Source organism: Aedes albopictus, chromosome 3 (genome assembly GCF_035046485.1).
Source record: "Aedes albopictus strain Foshan chromosome 3, AalbF5, whole genome shotgun sequence".
NCBI classification, from domain to species: Eukaryota; Metazoa; Arthropoda; class Insecta; order Diptera; family Culicidae; genus Aedes; species Aedes albopictus.
The window spans coordinates 425,959,187-425,981,890 of NC_085138.1; the positions used below are offsets into that span (position 1 = coordinate 425,959,187).

General features: G+C 42.6%; 1 protein-coding gene across 4 annotated transcripts in view; it reads left to right on the forward strand.

Moving 5' to 3' along the window:
* LOC109433445 (uncharacterized) overlaps positions 1 to 22,704 on the forward strand; it is a 314,324-nt gene that overhangs the window by 137,116 nt on the left and 154,504 nt on the right. For all 4 annotated transcript variants that reach the window (XM_029875817.2, XM_029875819.2, XM_062856424.1 and 1 more), the window contains one exon: positions 15,106 to 15,284. In XM_029875817.2, coding sequence (XP_029731677.1) covers positions 15,106 to 15,284 — 179 coding nt within the window. The remainder of the gene's footprint in view (positions 1 to 15,105; positions 15,285 to 22,704) is intronic.

The window sequence follows — 22,704 nt, forward strand, 5'->3', positions numbered from 1 at the left end:
CACTTCAAGTGCCATAACTTTCTCAATTTTCAACTGATTTTCAAACATTTTTTATGAATTTCTCACAAATTACATCTCAAACAAACTCGTAGAACATTCATATTTTCCAAAGTCACGAAAAATATGAGTTTTTAAAGATCTAATTTATTTCTTTCTCCTTTTTACAAACATTTTTAACTTTGGAGTCCGATAACTTTTCAACCGGTAGGGTAACGGTCGAATTTTGGACCCCTAGAGGACATTAGTTTGAATTTAAGTCAAAATCAAACAGATTCAGATGATATTACTCATAAGGGGCTGTCCATAAACCACGTGGTCATTTTTTTGGGACTTTTCAACCACACAACCCCCCCCCCCCCCCCCCCCGCGTGGTCATTAGTCCATACAAATTTTTTTATTTGTCCATACAAAATGGTAATTGGCCGAAAATTTGAAATTGGTCAAACGGATGAAAATTTATAGTTTATAGTTTATTTATAGTTAAAACAAAAATTGTGAAGAGAAGAAAAATATAAATTAAATCTTGAAAACTCATATTTTGCGTGACTTTGGAAAAAAAAAATATTCTAAGAGTTTTTAATTTTCTAAGCCTACTTCACTTCATGGCATTCCAACCACGTGCAACCGCGCTTTGATTGTTCTACGAAAAGCTAGATGACAATAGACAAGGGTGGCGAAGCTCATATTTGGTAAACGATGCTCTAAGAAAACATCGAATCACACCCAAGTGATATCTTTGGAAAAATATCTTTACAAATACCAAAAAATTCTTCGAAGGAGACGCAGTTAACTCTGGAAGGATTATTTTGACATAATTCAGGTGCAAAATCCCGGGACTTCTGAAATATTATTAAATCTCCACGAATTTCCTAAAGCACTTAAAAGATAATTTTTGACAGGAAGCTCAAACTTATAGACGTTTCCAAAGGGTCAAATCAATGCGTCGTCTGACACGATGGCATTTGTCTTATTCTAGTTTTCGCATAGATTTCAGCCAATTCCGACTATGAATGTTAACCTTCATCCAGCCAACGTACATTTTTCCCCTCCGAAAAAGCACAAAAATGGTCATAACTTTTCGGTGTCTTCGGCGAATTTGTTCAGCAGGTTAAGAACTAACTGGCAACGGTGATTTTGGTTCACGATTCGGCCGCTAGGTAGCGCTAGTGTCAAAAATGTTCAAATCCTCATATCTCAGAAACCTGATAAGATAGAATGATGCTGTCTTCGGCAAAGTTTTTCAGAAGGCTCAGAACTATCCAATAGTAAAGTCTTTGGTTTGGGATTGATTCGCTAGATGGTGCCTTGTGTCTGAAAAATTCAAACACGTATATCGCAATACCCTACTGAGTTACAAGTTAGCAAAGTTGTTCAGCTGGCTAAGAATTAAATCTCGATTTTAGCGTTACGTAATAAATGGATGCTGCCTAATGCAGTGCTTCCCAAACTGTGCGCGTGGCGCCCTGGTGCGCCGTGAACATTTTGCTGGTGCGCCGCAGGCTCTGGGGCCAAAAAATAATATGGGAATGTCCTTCTTTGTTTGATGGAACTAAGACGTGTTGCTTCGCCGCATTTTTTTATAATTTATACCAACCTTCGAACATTCTGTGGAATTTCTGATATCCTCTTGAAACATTTGCATTTATACCAATTTTTTTAAATTTTCGCAGCTTTGAGAACTTTTTGTTAAAATTCTAAAAACAGATATTTCCAATACTTCAGTTGAGTTTTCGATTCTACCAACAGGTTGTAATTGGAAGCAAATATTTAAAAAATCTTTTTAAAGTTCTTTCTAGAATAATTTTCGTCAGTCTCTCGGTCGTTATGTTGTCTTCTGCTTTTCGGGACGACATTTTATAACTAACGTCACTACTACAGAACACTTCTGCAAATTGTCGGTTTCGTGCAAGTAGGTCACTTCTAAAAATTAATTATTTTTGAAATATTAATGGAAAATGAAGGAAAACTTTGTAACTTTGGATCTCTTTAACATCCGTTTCAAAATTCTCTGACGCGAGACTTTTTTTTTATAAATTGCGTGCACCAAAGGCACTTCTTAAAGTTATTCAATTTCTTCAATAATCGTTCTAAACTCATGTGAAAGAGCATCCATCTCCATGCTCCTGTATCGAAGTTTTCCGAAATTTTCCACACTTCATTCTTAACTAACTATCTTTGAAAGTTTTGTTATTCCCGCAGAAACCAAGGTATTTCATAAAATTTTTTGAAATCACTGCAATTTACCCCCGAATTGTTAAAGTATTGCAACAGTTTTGCTCTTTTTGGTTGACCTATTAGGAATCATCTGCTTGCTTTAGATGCAGAAGTTTGTGTCATTTTGCTTTGGGTTGTGTAATAAATAAATATGACAGTTGAAATCTTACAAATATTCATGAAATGAGTAACTGAATTTTATTTGGATTTTAAGAAAACATTGTACAGAAAGCACTACAAAATACTGCATTTAAAACTTTGAACTGAAATTCTCCGCAAAGAAATGTTGGTGCGCCGTGGCATTTTTCAAAAATTTCAAATAACAAAATTTGGGAACCTCTGCTCTAATGAGCTAAAAGCATGGCGTTTTCTGCAACATTGTTTGGCAGGTTGATGTCTATCTGGCAATGGTGACGCTAGGTTACACCAGCAATCAAAATGATCAAACAATGTTATCTCAAAAATCTGGAAACATGCAGCAAATTGTTCCGAAAATTAAGAAACAGTAAGACGTATCAGGTGTCCTTGGTTCTAATATTATTCGATAGGTTTCTGTCTAGTATCAAAAAAAAAAATCTTGTATGAACAGTGTTGAACACCCCAATGAACAAGAAGTATTCCGTTTTCTGCATAGTTGTTCAGCAACCTAAGAGCTGCTTGGCAGTATAGTAGGCGGTCGAGTACGGCGGTGCAAGAGGCAATACTTTTGCAACGTCTTTGACCCCCAGCTGGCAAATTTTATCACCCCAAAATATTGCAACTTTTGCTCCGTTTACCTTTCCTCTACAGGAATTCCACCGGGATTTTATCCAGGAATTCCTCCGGGAATTTCTCCAAGAATTCATCTGGGAAATCCTCAAGAACTTCCTCGAGGAATTTCTTTAGGAAATCCTCCGGGAAATCTTCTAGGATATCCTCCAGAAATTCCTCAGGGAAATTATCCAGTAAATCCTCCTGAAAATTCTCCAGGAATTCCTCCAAATATTCCTACAGGAAATCCTTCAGGGATTCCTCCAGGAACTCCTTCAGGGATTTCTTCAGGAACTCCTTCAGTGATTCTCCCTGGAGGAATTCCTGATGGGAGTCCTGGGAAAATTCCCGGAGAAATTCCTGGAGGAAAATCAAAAGGAATTCCAGGAGAAATTTTGGAAATTTTTGGCGGATTTGCTGAAGAAATTCCCGGAGGAACTCTCAGAGACATTGCCGGAGATATTCCTGGGGGATCTCCAGGAAAATTTCCAGAGAAATTCCTGGAAGATATCTGGGAGGAATTCCTCAAACAAAACCCGGAGAATTTCCTGAAGAAATTCCCTAAGGAATTCATGGAGGAATTCCTGGCGAAATTCTCAGTGAAATTTCTGGAGGCCTAAAAAAAATCCGGAGAAATTCCTGGAAAAATTACCCAAACAATTCCTAGAAGATCTCTTGATGTGAGTCCTAGAGGAATATATTGGAGGGCATTCTGAGCGAAGTTGGTTCCTCCCAATAAGTGTTCGGTAATTTTAGGTGATATTGGGGGGCATTCTGAGGGAAGTCGGTTCCTCCTAATAGGTGTTCGGTAATTTTAGGTGATATTAGGGGGCATTCTGAGGGAAGTCGGTTCCTCCCAATAAGTGTTCGGTAATTTTAGGTGATATTAGGGGGCATTCTGAGGGAAGTCGGTTCCTCCCAATAAGTGTTCGGTAATTTTAGGTGATATTAGGGGGCATTCTGAGGGAAGTTGGTTCCTCCCAATAAGTGTTCGGTAATTTAAGATAATATTGGGGAGCATTCTGAGGGAAGTTGGAGTTGGAGAAATTTCCGGAGGAATTCCCGGAGACATTCCCGAAGGAATTCCTAGAGATATTTCAGGGAGAATTCCTGGATGAATTCCCTGTGGAATTCCAGGAGGAATCCCTGAAGGTGTTCCTGGAGGAATCCCCGGAGGATTTCCTAGATGGTGGTACGGCGCGAAAAAAAAACGTTGGTGGCGGCGGCGTATTCTATCGGCGCCCACGTCTATTCCAGAAGCTTCAGGAGAGTTCCAGGAAGTTTTAGGAGCTTTAGGGGGTGTTCTATGAGGTTCAGGGGCCTTTCAGGTCTGAGGTCATTTCAGGAGCGATCCAGTGGTACTATGTATATGGGGTTACAGGGGCTTGCAAAAGCATTCCTGGAATTATTCAGGGGGTATTCCGAAGGGTTTCAGGGGTTCCCAGAGTCGTTCAGTGGTCAACAGGGGCGTTCCAGGGACGTCCCATGGAGCTTCAGGGGCTTTTAGGGGGTCTCAGGAGCGTTTCAGGGTGTTCTAGGGATTTCAGGTGTTTCATGGGGCTTCAAGGGTTTTCAGGGAGTCTTAGGGCTTTCCAGAGGATCTCAGGGTGTTTCATGATGTTTTAGGAGTGTTCTAAGGGGATTCCCAAATAGCCAAAGATGGGTAATTCTCGCCGAAACTAGGCCGCCAGTCTGGGATTTTTTTGCTCATTCGCTAGAAAACGATGAAAAGGATGAAAAAACCGCTTTGGTTGGAATGAATTGATGAACCCCTTGCTTGCCCTGGGGCTGACAAGGTGACAAAAATGACGATTTTTCATTAAATTGCACCTAACTTATCGCGTAATATCTCGAAAATTAATTTTGTAACATGTAAAAAACTTCACATGTCTATGGTAGTGTAGACCTTTCATTTAAGGTTGAATTTGCCAAATTGGATTTGGAAACAATTTTGAATTTTATCATTAAGGCGAAACTGGAAGTATTTCTTAAACATAAAATTCAAAACGACATCCGAATCCAAGATGGCTGCCAAAAATTTTGAACAAATATTGTCATTTTCAAGTATATTTTCAGCCTTTTGAGTTTTAGCCTTTTGTTGTTAAGCCTTTTGTTCTTTAAGCCTTTTGTGTTTCAACCTTTTTGTCCTTTTAGAACCGGGTTACGTACAAAAGGCTGAAACACGAAAGGCTGAACAACAGAAGGCTGAAAATATTAAAAAGCTGAAACCGCCAAAGGTTGAAATATTAATTTGACGCCGTCAATTCATCTGACAATCTGACAAGGAAACATCAGGCTTATCCGCACCGAAAGAATGAAAATTCTGCTCTTTGGATTTACACCATCAAAATTATCATGAGCTAGAAAATTTTCCATTTAATCAGATAGAAGGATGTTGAATGAAATACCCCGAATGTAATTTCAAACAGCAAAAAAAACGTAGTGCCACACGGAGCGCACAGAGAGATTTTCACCTAGGTGAAAACACTCCAGTGAACTTCACTTTGAATGGTCCGTGTGGCGCTGCTGTGCGGTTTTTTAGGATATTCCAACATTTTTCTATCTGATAAGATGAAAAGATTTCAAGTTTATGATGATTTTGATGGTGTAAATTCAAAGAGCAGTTTTCATGTGTCACAATTCAATAGTGTCTGCCTTTTGTGCATTCAGCCTTCTGAAATTCAGCCTTATGTTATCATCCCGTTCTACAGTATGGGCACATCAACTATGGTCTCAAGGTGCCAAAGTGGGCGTTCCATGGGGTGTTCTCAAGGGTGCTAGGGGGTTTTAGGAGTGTTCCAGGGGGCTTTACCCTTTTTGTCCAGTAGCGTAAGATACAAATCTTTAACATACAGACGGGTCTCCTATTAGACGTTGCCACCCACTTCACGCCCACCGCGTTTTTCAGGCGGTCTTTGAGCCAATTTATTTAATTTTTGTACGTGATGACAAGATAGAAAAGCGAGTTGAGACAGCTGAGAAATTGCGGTGGGCGTGAAGGGAGTCTCATGAGGTTTCATGGGCGTTTAATGTGGTTACAGGGGTTTTTAGATACGTTTCAGGGGTGTTCCAAGGGGTTTCAGGGGTTTTAGGCGTTCCTGGACTATTCTAGGAGACTGAAGTGTGGGAATCAAGTGACGTCCTAGGGGATAAACTTTAAAATATCTCGAAACTCCTCTAAAAATCTCCTGAAATTCTTTGAAAGCCTTCTTGATACTCTCTGAGAGCTTCGAAAACCCCCAGGAACCCTCCTGGAAGACTCTGAATATTTGATACACCTTGAAATTCTTTTGAAACAGCCCACATCCCCCCTTACAAGCTTCAAACCCCGAGAGCCCCTAACAAATCTTAAAAACAGTGAGAATCGATCAACATTAGAATGAATTGGCCCGCATAATCGTTCAACATTTGGGCATCAGATCTCCGGTACAAATGTTGTATCTTCTCTCTTTTCGTTTCCAAAAAAAGATTGAATAGCACAACGTAGTTACTGAATACCGTTTTCTACTGATTAACTTATATCAAAGTCTAATAGTTGTCCGCGGCAATGATTCGAGGTAATATCCCATTCGGGGTACTGGCGTCTGGAGTTATGGGATTGAAGCATTTTCAATATTTTGGGAGTGAAATGTTGAAGAAAACCACTGACCGAAATTAAGCGTAATTTTCATTAGTAAATAAGTACTATTTCTTGTTTTGGAAATTACAGACTTTATGGCCCACTTTAACTTAAAATGCATGTCAATACCGCCCAGACCAAATAATTCTGACCTGCCCAGAGATAAATTTCAACCTGTGGCTAATGAGCCGAACCGCCGCACCAGAAAATAAATGAGAAGAAGACGAATGGCCAGAAAATTAATTCCCATTTCGGCTCGGGACGGTCATGGTAATTTTATTTTCTTCCTTGGTCAACCTACCTAGGTATTCAGTAGCAAACCGACCGAGACTAACACCGAGACTAGTAATCGCTAGACGTGGAGCGGCACGTGGTTTCTGCTGGTGACATTTAAGACCAATCAGTATACAGGTGTGTGAGTGTGCGCCAGTGAGCTTACCATAGGATAAAGTGGCACTCTTGGCTTACGACGCTCGCTGGGAAAGGTGGACGCAGTTTTATTAGAATTTTGCAAAATTTTCCCAATCAAACTTGTTTTTCACGTTTTGCTAGTATTTCGCTTGGAAATATTGGTCAGATATGGGGGATACTAGATGATGGCAGTTGAACAGGGGCAAATACTTTGAAACTTTCCACCCCTGTTTATCTTTCAGATCGTTGGCCACACGATTGGTGCTTGAGGTGAATAACAAATTTTGACTTTGGCAGAAGTTTTCCAAAGTGGAGGTGTGGAAGTTGGTATCCCCGCATACCAGAGTTTCAATCATCCGGTGGGCGTTGCCTTAAAGCACTTGAATAGCTTGATTTGATTCCTATAAAACTATGAAAACTTCAAGCAGTATCCAAACGACCTTTTCAAAAATTCACCGCCAAACTTCGCCACCCGAAGCCGCAATCGTGACGAAAATCGTAATTTGCCCCAACTCAAAGTAAATTGACTGGCATACAACACCATCGCTCATCCTTTCGTTGGGGGGGGGGGAAATCGTGTAAGCAAACCCAACGAGATCTGATCACCACTGCGGGCGCCCACCTGAACCACCATCATCGGCACGGAGTAAAAGTTAGGCGAAAATTTTGATACCGTTAATTTAATAAATCCAATATCTTTGAACAGAAGTTTATGCAAAACTCGCTTCACCGAATGATCTGGCAACGGGCCGCCCCGTAATGGAGTTTTCTGCACAAATGGGAGCGAAAAAAAAAAACGGCGATGGAAAAATATGCAGCAGCAGTTCATCGCTCATAGTTTTTCCGCGTTTTGCCTAGGGGGAAGGAATGCCGCCGACCCGACACAAGCTGACTCCGGCAGAAGGAGAAACTTTTGCGTCTTCAATTTTCCGGCGCTCGATCGCAGGGCGAGGGCGCACTTCGTCGTTTCGTTCGTTAGCATTTTTTCTGTTGCGTTTCAGTACAGAAGATTATTCCACAATTTTGCTCTAGTTTATGATAAAGCAAAGATGAATTTTCTAGCACCAGAATGGATGCTCGCACACACATAGTTTCTTATAATCTTTGTTTGCCAAACTCCTCCGGAATCATTGCATTTTTATTTTGCGAAAAAGTCTCGAGCAGCCGAGCCGCTTAGTTTTTGTTTGGCTGGAAGCTAGGTTGAATTGGGTGGAATCTAACCTTCAACAAAATTTCTTCTAATTTCGATCGCAGATGTTTTGGTTGCGTTGATTCTGGTGCGAAAACTTTTAAAATTTGTTTTAAAATACCGAGAGAACGAGCATGAGCATCTCAAGAAACAACTTCAAGTCCTGTTAGTTTTAAGGAGGATTTACAGAAACGCCATTGAAATTCAATGAATTTATGTTGTTTATATGTTTTTCAGTTTTTTTTCTTTATTATCTTTCCGAACATAATCTGAAATCTTATAATAAATTATAAAGAATCAGCTGGACTTTAACATTTTTTTCTGTTAAGATTTAAAACCGTCATAAAACTTTTTTTTTCATTTTTTATTTCGTCTATTTTTTATATGTTTTGTTGTTTTGCAAAGATTTATGAACATGGCTTAATATATAACAAGAAATTAAGATTATCAAAAAATAATTTAAAGTCTAGATAGCATCGGGATTGTATTCAAAATCATAATAAAACCATAAAAATGTTTTATTAGCTTTTTTTTCAGATAATCATATTTTTATTCTGTTCACAGATCTTTTCTAGTCATGCTAGAGGATTCCCATTCTCACTTTTGAAATGTTACAAGAGACAGTTATGAACCAAAGTTTAAAATCTTCATCTTCAACCTTAGCCCTTAACCCTCTACTTCCCATGGTTGCTCTAGAGCACCATCGATTTTCGACGAACTCGAGACAAACGGAATTAGATGAACATGATGCAATAGTTTTTAGAATATGGTTGTTATCTCATTAGTTAAATCCAACTGCCAACTACTTGTTTCAATAGTGGAACTGTTGATAAACAATCAAAAAACTGTTGATTTATAATTAAAAACATTTTTGTTGATTTCGAAAAATTTGGCCAATTTGCAATAACTTTTGCTTAAGGCGAAACTGGAAGCATTTCCTCACGTTTTGGTTTTTAATTTTTTATTAAATAACGAAGCAATATTTTCAAAATCGGTTTTCGTGCGCATGTAGAGTATAGATCAAGGTATCTTCTGATTTTTTTTTGTAGTGGAAAAGGTTTTTCGTTTTTGCAGAAACCATTTTTGAACAAAATTTCACAAAAAAATGGTTTCTGCAAAAATGGAAAACATTTTCCACCTCAAAAAAATTCAGTGGATACCTTGATCCATACTCTACATGTGCACGAAAACCGATTTTGAAAATATTGCTTAATTGCTTAATAAAAAATCAAAAACCGAAAAAATGAGAAAATGCTTCCAGTTTCGCCTTAAGCACTTTTTTCGGAAATGCTTTCTTGGCATAGAAATAGTCGTTCAAAGTCGTGGGAAGGAAAGGGTTAACAGGCTTTAACCTGGGTAACGATTATATACTGATGCTTAAAAAATCATTAAGGATATAGCTTCTTATTATTGACAAACTACATCTGAAAACGAATTATCAGATAGTTTTCATCGGAAACAGGATCTCAACATATGATAGCAAAAATACATATCCTTGCGGAAGGATGAATTCCCCAGCCCATATGGAAATCAATCGTGATGCAAACAAAGCTTTCCATCGACGCCTTGTTGCAGGTCCCAGTGTGTACGATACCCATCCATTATGCGGGCGGGCCAAGGAACTGTAACTGGCAACAAAGAGGCAACATTCCGCTCGATAACAACTCCTTTCGAACAGTGTAGTGGCTGGCAGGCTACTTTCCACCGAACTGGGCGACGACAACAGCAGCAACAATTCTACGTACAATCTACGTGTTCGTATGGAGAAAGGACATTGTACCTACTGTTGGGCACACCCCAGCCTGGGGTAGCCAAGGAACCGACGATTCCGCCTTTGTGTGGGCTGCTGCTGCTGTTGCTGCTACCGGCAAACGAACACTTTTCCAATCGACTGGGCACGTAAATGTGCATCGCCTCAACCGTCCACTGGCTGAATGCAGCATGACCGTCCTGTACTGCCTCTGTGCTGTAACGTGATCCTGGAATGCCCTGGATATACTGCATGAATGTATCAACAATCAAACCCACTGGGGTATTACCTTTTGCAAATTTGAGTAATGATCTAGCAGCAGTAGAATTTTTCTGCTCGATGCACCCCCGCAATCGTAATGGCGACATGGCGACCGTTACTTACAATGTAGTGGAAATTCCACCAGATTGCGTCAATTGAACCAGGTGGGGAGGAACTAAATTGGTTCAGTTTTCTCGTTTCGTGTGTCCAACCGGAATAACGAATGATGAGAGCTGCAACAATGAAGTGAGAGGGGTTCTCAATCATTCAGAAACTGGCCTTGAACCGACACAAAATACACGGAAGACAAAGAAGACGCAAAATACTCAGTAGACACAGAAGACACAAAAGACACAGAAGACACAGAAGACACAGAAGACACTAAAGACACAGAAGACACAGAAGACACAGAAGACACAGAAGATACAGAAGACACAGAAGACACAGAAGACACAGAAGACACAGAAGATACAGAAGACGCAGGAGACACAGAATACACAGAAGACACAGAAGATACAGAAGACACAGAAGACACAGAAGCCACAGAAGACACAGAAGATACAGAAGATACAGAAGACACAGAAGACACAGAAGACACAGAAGACACAGAATACACAGAAGACACAGAAGACACAGAAGACACAGAAGACACAGAATACACAGAAGACACAGAAGACACAGAAGACACAGAAGACACAGAAGACACAGAAGACATAGAAGACACAGAAGACACAGAAGACACAGAAGTCATAGAAGACACAGAAGACACAAAAGATGCAGAATACAAATAAGATTCAGAGGGCACAGATCAGACAGAGAACAGACAGAACAGACAGAAAACAGACAGAGAACAGACAGAGAACAGACAGAGCAGACAGAACAGACAGAACAGACAGAACAGACAGAACAGACAGAACAGACAGAACAGACAGAACAGACAGAACAGACAGAACAGACAGAACAGACAGAACAGACAGAACAGACAGAACAGACAGAACAGACAGAACAGACAGAACAGACAGAACAGACAGAACAGACAGAACAGACAGAACAGACAGAACAGACAGAACAGACAGAAGGCAGATGACAGAAGGTTTGTCTTCTGTCGCTCGTATTTTAACCACAAACGACAGGAAAACAGGAAGACAAGAAAACAGGAAGACAGGAAGACAAGAAGACAGGAAGATAGGAAGACAGGAAGACAGGAAGACAGGAAGACAGGAAGACAGGAAGACAGGAAGACAGGAAGACAGGAAGACAGGAAGACAGGAAGACAGGAAGACAGGAAGACAGGAAGACAGGAAGACAGGAAGACAGGAAGACAGGAAGACAGGAAGACAGGAAGACAGGAAGACAGGAAGACAGGAAGACAGGAAGACAGGAAGACAGGAAGACAGGAAGACAGGAAGACAGGAAGACAGGAAGACAGGAAGACAGGAAGACAGGAAGACAGGAAGACAGGAAGACAGGAAGACAGGAAGACAGGAAGACAGGAAGACAGGAAGACAGGAAGACAGGAAGACAGGAAGACAGGAAGACAGGAAGACAGGAAGACAGGAAGACAGGAAGACAGGAAGACAGGAAGACAGGAAGACAGGAAGACAGGAAGACAGGAAGACAGGAAGACAGGAAGACAGGAAGACAGGAAGACAGGAAGACAGGAAGACAGGAAGACAGGAAGACAGGAAGACAGGAAGACAGGAAGACAGGAAGACAGGAAGACAGGAAGACAGGAAGACAGGAAGACAGGAAGACAGGAAGACAGGAAGACAGGAAGACAGGAAGACAGGAAGACAGGAAGACAGGAAGACAGGAAGACAGGAAGACAGGAAGACAGGAAGACAGGAAGACAGGAAGACAGGAAGACAGGAAGACAGGAAGACAGGAAGACAGGAAGACAGGAAGACAGGAAGACAGGAAGACAGGAAGACAGGAAGACAGGAAGACAGGAAGACAGGAAGACAGGAAGACAGGAAGACAGGAAGACAGGAAGACAGGAAGACAGGAAGACAGGAAGACAGGAAGACAGGAAGACAGGAAGACAGGAAGACAGGAAGACAGGAAGACAGGAAGACAGGAAGACAGGAAGACAGGAAGACAGGAAGACAGGAAGACAGGAAGACAGGAAGACAGGAAGACAGGAAGACAGGAAGACAGGAAGACAGGAAGACAGGAAGACAGGAAGACAGGAAGACAGGAAGACAGGAAGACAGGAAGACAGGAAGACAGGAAGACAGGAAGACAGGAAGACAGGAAGACAGGAAGACAGGAAGACAGGAAGACAGGAAGACAGGAAGACAGGAAGACAGGAAGACAGGAAGACAGGAAGACAGGAAGACAGGAAGACAGGAAGACAGGAAGACAGGAAGACAGGAAGACAGGAAGACAGGAAGACAGGAAGACAGGAAGACAGGAAGACAGGAAGACAGGAAGACAGGAAGACAGGAAGACAGGAAGACAGGAAGACAGGAAGACAGGAAGACAGGAAGACAGGAAGACAGGAAGACAGGAAGACAGGAAGACAGGAAGACAGGAAGACAGGAAGACAGGAAGACAGGAAGACAGGAAGACAGGAAGACAGGAAGACAGGAAGACAGGAAGACAGGAAGACAGGAAGACAGGAAGACAGGAAGACAGGAAGACAGGAAGACAGGAAGACAAGAAGACAGGAAGACAGGAAGACAGGAAGACAGGAAGACAGGAAAACAGGAAAACAGGAAGGCAGGAAGACAGGAAGACAGAACGGCAGAAAGGCAGAAAGGCAGAAACTTGCCAAACGTATTTCGACTGTATGTTTGATACTCAAGAGATGGCTTTCCAGTCTTGCCAAAAATAAAAATACTGCTATTTATCTTGTCCTACAAGATAAAATAGCAGTCACACTTTATTTTTGTCAAGACTGGAAAGCCATCTCTTTGAGTGAAAGGCAGAAAGGCAGAAAGGCAGAAAGGCAGAAAGGCAGAAAGGCAAAAAGGCAGAAAGGCAGAAAGGCAGAAAGGCAGAAAGGCAGAAAGGCAGAAAGGCAGAAAGGCAGAAAGGCAGAAAGGCAGAAAGGCAGAAAGGTGGAAAGGCAGAAAGGCAGAAAAGCAGAAGGGCAGAAGGGCAGAAAGATAGGAAGACAGAAAAACAGGAGAACATGAATCAAAATACACAAGACAGAAGAACATTAGCGTCCAAAACAAACAACTTGAGAACCCCAATTTTCAAATGTGCACCAAAAACGGTTCTACTTTCTTGAAGTTTGTTTTCTTCTAGTATGTACCTTCCCATCCTCAGTCGTTCCAGAACCAAAGCACGGAAGCACGTTATCGTCGATTTCCTCAATCCGTCGGTGTCCAATCCCACGTCCAGCTTCACGCTCTAGCATCTGATACCAATCACTTACCACCCGAAAAGAAAATCACAAGAAAAAAGACTTGCTTCCCGAGTCCAGAGGACCAGGGCGTTGGATTTTTTTAATATTTTGGAAAATAAAACTATTTTCCGGATAAGTGATTCTCGGTAAGTGTGCGATGCAATGGCAGCGCGCGGTTTGCTTCTCAAGTGCAAGGAGCTACCTACTCACTCGCAACATTCGGTTCGGGCTCTTGTGGTTCTCGGACGATAGCGGACCAGGATACTGGTCGGCAACAATAGCAACCACCACCATCACGAGGACGACGTAACAAATAGTTGATGCTTCTGGAAGCGAATCGCGGGAGCCACGTCTGCTGGTAGGGCGGAAAACGTCGAGCGGAAAAGTAGTAATGGATATTTTATTTCCCGGAACGTAGACGGTTTGAATTTTAAATATTTTTCCCAGCAGTTTATTTGGACCACCAGCTCGGCGCGAAGCTGCAGCTGTGCTCGGAAGACGGAGAAGGATGCACGAATGTGCTGCTATCGGAATCCGGTGAAATATTGATGACCGTTCGGGTGGAAAATAAAAATTCTGCGCGAACGGCGGTGTATTTTATTTGGTGGGGTTCGTGTTGCGAATCTTGAAACGGCGCGTTTGGGTTTCGGGTTGAATTTAAGTTCTACTACAGCTTCCGCGATAATCGAATGCGGTAAAACATGAGAAAACATCTTTTGTAACTGTACCTAATACCTTATACTACCGTTACTGTATCATCTATTCAGTACGATCATGCTGAGGGTTCGAATCTCGGTCGATCCAGGAACTTTTCGTAAAGGAAATTTCCTTGATTTCCATTTGCAAAGAAATTCTTCGTGTCCGCCACACGATATGTGGTCAGGGGATATTGACAGAGAAAGCTCTCAGTTAATAACTGTGGAAGTGCTCAGAGGACACTATGCTGAGATACAGGCTTTGTCCATTTGGGACGTCACACCAAGATGAAGATGATAACATTGTCAATTTATATTACTGTTTTAATCAAATTTAATACTTGACTCTCATTAGCTGCAGTTTGGTGGTAGTAATTCGTTATTCCTTACTATCTGTTACAACTTAACGATCATAAAAAAAACAAATCGTTGTACTTCAACTGTCTGCTACAGTTGCCTATAATCAACTGTATGCTTCAGTTAATTACCCATTGCCACTTTCAGCAAAACTGCTCAATTATTATCCCCACACCACGCGTCGATTTTATAGATATCGCTTCCTTTGAGACCGCCCTGATCCAGCCGTGCTTCCCATAGATACTAAGCTGCTGGCCAGGAAGCAAGCAAAAGCCAGCACCAACGAGCGTTGTGTGTATTTCCCTCGGTCCGTCGTCGCTCACTAGAAAACATCCTCCTCCGCCTCGCATATTGACTCGGGCGGCAGCATGCAACACGCTGTCGAACTCCTGTTTCTGAAACTGACTTACATCTAACCACCACCGAACCACCCGCATCGGTACCTACCAGGTTACTATCTTGACTAACGTGCGCTTTTTGTTGTTTCCTCTGATGTCCTTTCAGCATGCAACCGAACACTGTACGGCGAAGTTGGGCGAACGTACGAGCTCCAGCTGCAGCCCCACCAGTTGCAGCAGTTCCTCCTGAAGCAGCAGGACGAAGGCAACGTGAAAAATGCATATCCTTTCCTGTGTCATCTTAACTTCACGGCGCCCGGGGGAGCGTACGGTGATATCGTGCAGGTAAGCTAACCTACCTAGGCATATGGGGAGAGGGGGGATCCGCTGTCGGGAACGAGCGGATAGCTGCGAGGAAATCGTGGGAAGATTGATGAGCTAATTGGGCCGCTTTCAGGGGGAGTAGAAGGAGGTAAGATGGAAGGAACGTCTTGGGGCGTTTCGCGTCTTCGAACGGTTGTCGTAATGGGGTGTGTGTGGCACCGAGCCAGATAATGATGTCCTCTCGGTGTAGAAAAAGCGAGATCGTGGAAAGTATGAAAAGTATGTTTTACGTTTTACGTACGTTTTACGTTTTACGAACCAGCCGGGTCAGATACTGCTAGAGGCACTGACTATGCTAGATGTCGATTTGGTCAACGTCTTTACCAAAAGCACTTAAAGTCAGAAAATGAAACGAACCCAAGAAACAGAAGTAGATGAATAATAGTTTCTTGAACTAACGTTTGCTTGTTCCACTCTTATACAGCAATAATCTTTGCTGGGGAGTTGAATATCGACGTTACTTTTCTTAATTCTAGCCTACAAACAGTTCGAACCAGAGAGTATACAAATAGACCACATCTGCATCAGCCGGAACTTGAGACGGAGCCTTATTGATGTGCGGAACAAAAGCAGCGTCGACATTGCGTCCGACCATCATTCCCTAATCGGCGAGATTCGACTGCGTATTGCTAGGATCCGCGACTCGAAGACGCTACGGTGAAAAGGTCCTTCGTCGAGGAGCTAGAAAACCATGCTGCGAATATTCCAGAAGGTGGAAGCGTAGAAGTTCAATGGAGCGTCATCAAGAACGCCTTCATCACCACCGGCGAGAACAATTTGGGTGAGCTACGCACCCGAAGAAAGCAGTGGATCACTGATGATACCTGGAGGAAGATAGAGAAGCGAAGGAACGCCAAAGCCGCGATAGAGCGAGCGAAAACACGAGGAGCCAAAGCCGTAGCCCGTCAGCGCTATTCGACTCTCAAGAAGAAAGTGAAACGCTCATGTAGACGGGACAAGAGAGCGTGGGCGGACTGCCTAGCCGACGAAGGCGAGAAGCCGCAAACACAGGCGACATCCGTCTCCTCTACGATGTCTTACGTCACCTTAGTGGGACCAAGATGAATGCTAAGATGCCCGTGAAAGACACATCTGGACAGCTATTGACCGACCCAGCTGATCAACTGAATCGCTGGTTCGAGCACTTTGGAAACCTTTTTCAAGAGTCGGCCACGTCACCAACATTTCAAAGTGTTCTGCCAAGGGTTCGACGCATTACCGGTGTCAACACTGAAGCTCCATCAGTGCAGGAGATAGGAACAGCCTTCCGTAGCATGAAATCGAACAGGGCTCCAGGGGTCGATTGCATATCCGCCGAATTGGTCAAAGCTGACCTCATAGTATCCGCACAACTACTGCATCAATTATTGTGCAACATATGGGTAACCGCGACATATCGGATCTAAGGCGTCTTAGTAAAGGTATTCAAAAAGGGTGACCTAACTGTATGCGATAATTGGCGGGGCACCATGTTGCTGTGCATCGTTCTCAAAGTCCTCTGCAAAGTGATCCTTAGCCGGACACAGGATAAGATTGACACAACTCTCTGGCAGCAGCAAGCAGGATTCCGTGCCGGACGATCCAGTTTGGACCTTATTGTCAAAATATGTATCCACAGGTGCAAGGGTATCATCAGCCTCATTGAAGCACAGACCAGGGCATTTTCGTGCAGAGTACTGAACAACGGTGTCTTGTGCGATCCCATCCGGGTCGTTGCTGGAATGAGGCAGGGATGTATCCTATCACCGCTTCTGTTCCTAATCGTAATCCACGAGACCCTGGTAGATGCGAATGATCGTGAACCAAATCGTGTGTTGCTGTTGCAGCCCATTACCATGGAGCATCCAAATGACTTCGAGCTGGCTGATGACTTTGCTCTATACGCTCAACGGTGCTCTGATATGCAGAGTAAGCTCGATGATCTTACCAATTGCGCCTCGGTTGGCCACACTGTGCTCAGGGGTTGAAACGAAATCTTCAGGCAAGCGTTAGATTGGACATCGCAGCAGAGGCAGGCCCAGAAGCTCATGGCGGCACGGCCTCCACAAAGAATTAAAGGAAGTCGACAGCAATTTGACCTGGCCACGGGTCAAGACGATGGCGGCCAATCGCCCAGGTTGGAGATCTTTCAATTCGGCCCTCTGCACCACCATGGATGCTCAGGACTGAAAGCAAGAAGTATTTAAAGCACCCGGGAACCCCTCTGAAACCTCCGAATCCTTACGGAAACTGCTCTGAAACCAGGGATGTTTTCGATCACTTGGAGCAATAATTTGACTCATTTGTCCATAACTCAATTCAGATACCTAATATTGAAATGTGATGTTCGGCAAAGTTGTAGATTAGTGTTTTTCCTACAATTATCACCATGGACGCCATATTCTAACTTTTATATATACGGCGCTAGAGCGCTAGTACCACCTACTTATGCTAAACGATCGAAAAATTCGATCGTTTAGTATGAGTAGCTGGTACTAACACTTTTACGACGTAAATATTAGAGTTATAATATGGCGTCCTTGGTAATAATTGTTGGAATAACACTAAGCTACAACTTTGCCGAATACAACATTCCAATATAGGGCTTCCGAACTGAGTTATTTACAAATGAGTCAAATGATTGCCAAGTGATCGAAAACATCCTTGTCTGAAACCCCTTAGATATTTCCTGAAATCTAAATCCCTTGAAATTTGTGGGAAGACCCTGAAAACTATTAGAACTCTTCTGAAGTACCATTAAACGCTCCATAAGCATCTTGAAACCCCTCTAAAATCCAATAAACCCCACTCCAGGGGGTCACTTGAAAGCTTGTGAGGATTCCTGAATATCCCGGAAATCCCTTCATATCCCCCAAAGTATTCTGAAATCCCCCTAAAACATCATGATAATCCTCCAAAGTCCTCTGATACCCCTTTGCATCCCCGTTTAGCGAGTGAAGCCTATTGATACCCCCTATCCCACATGAGACTCCCACAGGAATGCTTTAAAATGCCCTGAAACCATTTGAAGTACTTCTGAAACATCTGGAAACGTTTCTGAAATCCCCCTTGAAACCCCGACTGACATTATGTTTCCTAGCCACAACCTTTCCTTAACCCTCGAGCGCTCGCGCTGTTGTATTTGTAGAAAACGTTGAAAAAATCTTGCTTTTTGTACTCAGCATTAGCGTGGTGCTGACGCAGGTAGTCAACCGCTCGAATTACGGAAGGTTAAACTCTTTTGCAACTTTTGGTAATTTAATGAATCCGTTTAGGTTAATCTCCCGACTCCGAATTAGCACCCTAATGGCACCAAAAGTTCTTGGAAGAAGTGTTGGAAGACATGTTTTTCAGATTGGTCATCTTAAGGTGGAGTATCTTCATTACAAATGGGTTGCAAATATCAGTGGTTTTAAATTAATGATCGAAATGAAATTATTTTTCAGCACTTTCAGGGGGTCTCATAGCGCTTCAGGGATCCCAGGGGCGATTCATGCTTCTCAAGTAGTTCCAAGCGAAGTTCCTAGGGATCCCAGGGGCGCACAGGTGGTCTAAAGGGTGTTTCAGGGGCTCCATGGGTCTCAGGGGCGTTTCAGGGGTTCTCAGGGATCCCAGTGGAATTATATGAGGGGTCCAGGCAGGAGGTGTTCGAGGAGGTCCCAGAGGGATCCCGGGAAGGCTTCCCAGACAACCAGTAATCATATAAGATGTTGCATAAGATGATAAAGCGGAGGCCATATGCGTACATGCCTCCATTTAGGCACATACGCATATCACCTCCAAGCTCTCAGGGAGAGTTGCTGGGGATCCCAGAGGCACTTCAGGAAGTTTCAGGGGGTGTCAGGGGCGTTTCAAGGGTTCTCAGGGAATTTGAGGAAGATCTCAAGAGGCCTCTTGAGTGTTTCAGAGGGACGAGGGGCACCTGAAGGGCCGAAATTTTGTCTACGTGGTTTATAAACAAATCCATACTCAGAGTTGTGCATATTCAGGATGGTTAATGTTAAACGACACACGCTCCACTCAACCATCACTTTGAAAGGCAAACATAACCATCAGTGAATCAAAATTCAACCATCGCGCAACAATAATGACAATGTCGCAACCTGTATTTGTTGCGACAAAACAACCCATGCGACATAAGTTTGTCCCAACTTTAAAATATTGGGATTAACATCGTACACAACGAGTTTAGAGATTTTTAGCCTTGCATTGCGATTTTCGAACGGTAACTTCGTGTCGGTAAACACTGCAACTCTGCTGAAGCTCTATCATCAAACAGTTTCGACTTTGGGTTAGTAATAATTGATTATTCACGAGTTGAAAAGAACGCAACAAATTCAGCTTCCGTTTTGTCTGCAACAAAAAATTTCGAGATCATGTCATTATCTGTCACCAGTAGGGATAAAGACTAATCATCGCACCTTCTTTGTTGCTTGTTTTGTGCCTCTTTTGACTGACAATTCTCTTCACTGATAACCATCAAAAGATTGTCGAAGAACGCCAAAGCAACTCAAGCTAATCCTCGTTCCAGGTAGTGTCAACAACATCTAACAGCAGCGAACGTCTTTTGTTCTTGAAATACAGCGAGTCCGAACAGCGGGAACGTGCGTCGAGCTGCTATTGAGATTTGCAAAATATGAGCGTGGTGAGAGTTCCCATAGTATCAATGCATTCGTCGCGAATGTGTTTGTTAGCGACATGCGAGACGGTCAGCTATTTTGAAAAAAAAAAGCATGACCCGCGATTCCAGATTGAGATCCGCTGATTGCATCCGCTGACCCCAGATTAGAAAACCCTGAGGTTTACACCACCAGTCAATTGTAATAAGTACTACTTGTGACGCAGAATTCTTAAAACATTCACACGTTCTCCTCGGACATTTTGTTCTTGGGAAATTGGCATGCCCAGTGACCCCAGTTTGAGAACCACTACTGAGTTTTGCAACGCCACTTTATTGTAATAATTCTTGAGCCGCAGAATCTGAAAACTATTTTCAGTTTCTCATCGCACTTTAGATTATTAAGAAATTGCCAAGGCCCGTGAGTCCAGATTGAAAACCACTGATCTGTGCAACACCACATTATTGCAATTAATGTTCCTTGAGATCCAGAATCCAAAAAAACATTCATACCTGCTCCTGGGACTTTCAATTCTTGCAAAATTTGCATGGCTCGTGATTCAAGCTTGGGAATTACTGAGTTTTGCAACACCAATTTTTTGTATTACGTGCTTCTAGAGACGCAGGTTCTTGAAAACCTTCACACCTTCTCCTCGGACTTTCGATTCTTACGAAATTCGCAGCTGAAAACCACTGAGTTTTGCTACGCCACTTTCTCGACTCCAGCTTGGGAACCACTGAGCTTTGCATCACCAATTTATTACAAAGTGCTCCTTGCGACGCGGAATCTTAATCTGAATCTAAATTTGAATCTCCTCGGACTCTTTGGTTCTTGCGAAATCAGCCAAACTAAATATTTTTTAGATAGATTATGAGTTTCTGAGTTAAGGACAACGTCTTTAAATCCTGCTTCAACAGTACATCAGAGCTTCAAACGCACGAATCTCAAGAAGCTAGTGGATTTTATGGTTCTTGCTCACTCATAATAAGCTTAAAATAAAAAGATCAGATGCGCTGGTTTTGTTTACGAAGAGATTTGTGCTTTTGAAATCGTGAGTAGGTGCCAAAGTCGGCCATTTTGGGATTCTAACAAGTATGTCCTGAAATGAGCCATAAATTTCTAAAATCGTTGACAAATTGACGAAGACATGATCATCTCTCATTCTCATCTCATCTCATCATTCCAGAGCATTTTAGGCGGGATTCAGAGACGTTACGGAAGCGGTATGGGCGAGTTTTCGGGGTTTCAGAGCGTCTTAGGTGCGTAACATATGATCTGAAGGGGTTCTAGGGGGATATTTGTGGCATTTCAGGAAGTCTAAGAGCATTTCCGGCGGAATTCAGAAGCGTTCCGCAGGCGTTTTCGGGGGTTTCGGATGTTATCAGGTGTGTTACATGGAGCCCGAGGGAGTTTTAGTGGGATTATGGAAGCGTTACGGAGGAGTTTTCTGGGGTTGTGGATCATCTCAGGTGCGTTACATTGGGTCCGACAGGGTTTCAGGGCCGATTTTGGAGCCATTTTAGGAAGTTTCAGGGCATTTTTGGTGGAATTCAAAGGCGTTACTGAGAGGCGTTATGGAGTGTCTCAGGTGCGTTACATGGGATTCATGTGGGTTTTAGAGAGGCATTTCAGGTAGTTCAGAGGATTTTCATAGACCCCATCACAATATCCTTTAGACCGCATCAAAAATTCCCTTTAATTTGAGAGCGTTTTTGAAACCCCTTTATACGATCCGATCTGAAATGCCTTGAAACATCCCTGAAGTCATCATAATCAATTTGAAATGCCTCTGAAACCTCTTTGGACGTCTTTAATTGATTCCAGAAACCATTTGTAACGCACCTGAGAACCCCTTGCAAATTTGAAGCATTTTTGTAGAACATATTTGCCTGTCTCGTACACTAAGTGTACTAGAAAGGCTCTATGTGTTCACTCAAAAACGATTTTTCGAAAAAAGGCTCGGAGGATCATGTCTAATATACCAATCAACTCAGTTCAACGAATTGAGATGATGTCTGTATGTGTGTATGTGTGTATGTCTGTGCTCAAAATAAGTTCACTCTCTTTTAAGGTGTGTGGTTGTTAATTAGGCTTGACGTAAATAAAGTGAGCATAAATTGGAATTTTAGTGTACTAGGAGACCTCAGAAGCGTTTCAAGAGGGTTCCAGGAATCTTCATGGGGCCTCAGGGACGTTCCGTGGAGTCACTGAAGCGTATAACAACCCTGAAACCCCTGTAACACTTTCGAAACGTTCCCGAAATTCGCGTAATCCCACTGACACGCCAACAAACGCCCCTCATAAAACACCCCAAAGCAGCCCCCTGAAAAGTCCCTGAAAACACTTGGAACACCCTTTCTTGGGTTTTCTGGAAACTTACTCGAAACCCCTTCGGCTGCATTCCAAATGCCCAACATTGATTGATTGATTTGTCTTTATTTCCGAGACTTTCAGCCCTTGGCTGGTTCGTCTCTAATGCCCAAAAGCAAGACTTGTTCTCACAAACAAAGTTTTCTCATTAAAGCCCTGACTTAGTGTATGCAAAAAGTTCGTAAAACAAATTCCCTCGGAGATTTTGCAAAAGCTTCTTTGGTGATTTCTCCAAATGTTTCCAAATCCTTCTTACATTCCCAAACAAATCCCAAGTTTTTTTTGCTGATTTTTTTTTATAAGTATGTCTCTAAGAACTCTTTAAGAATTTCGTTACCGAATACAGCCCAGCTCAGTTTGATTATATCTTCAGGACGTTCTTCATGAATAAATCTAAGAATTACTTCAGAGAG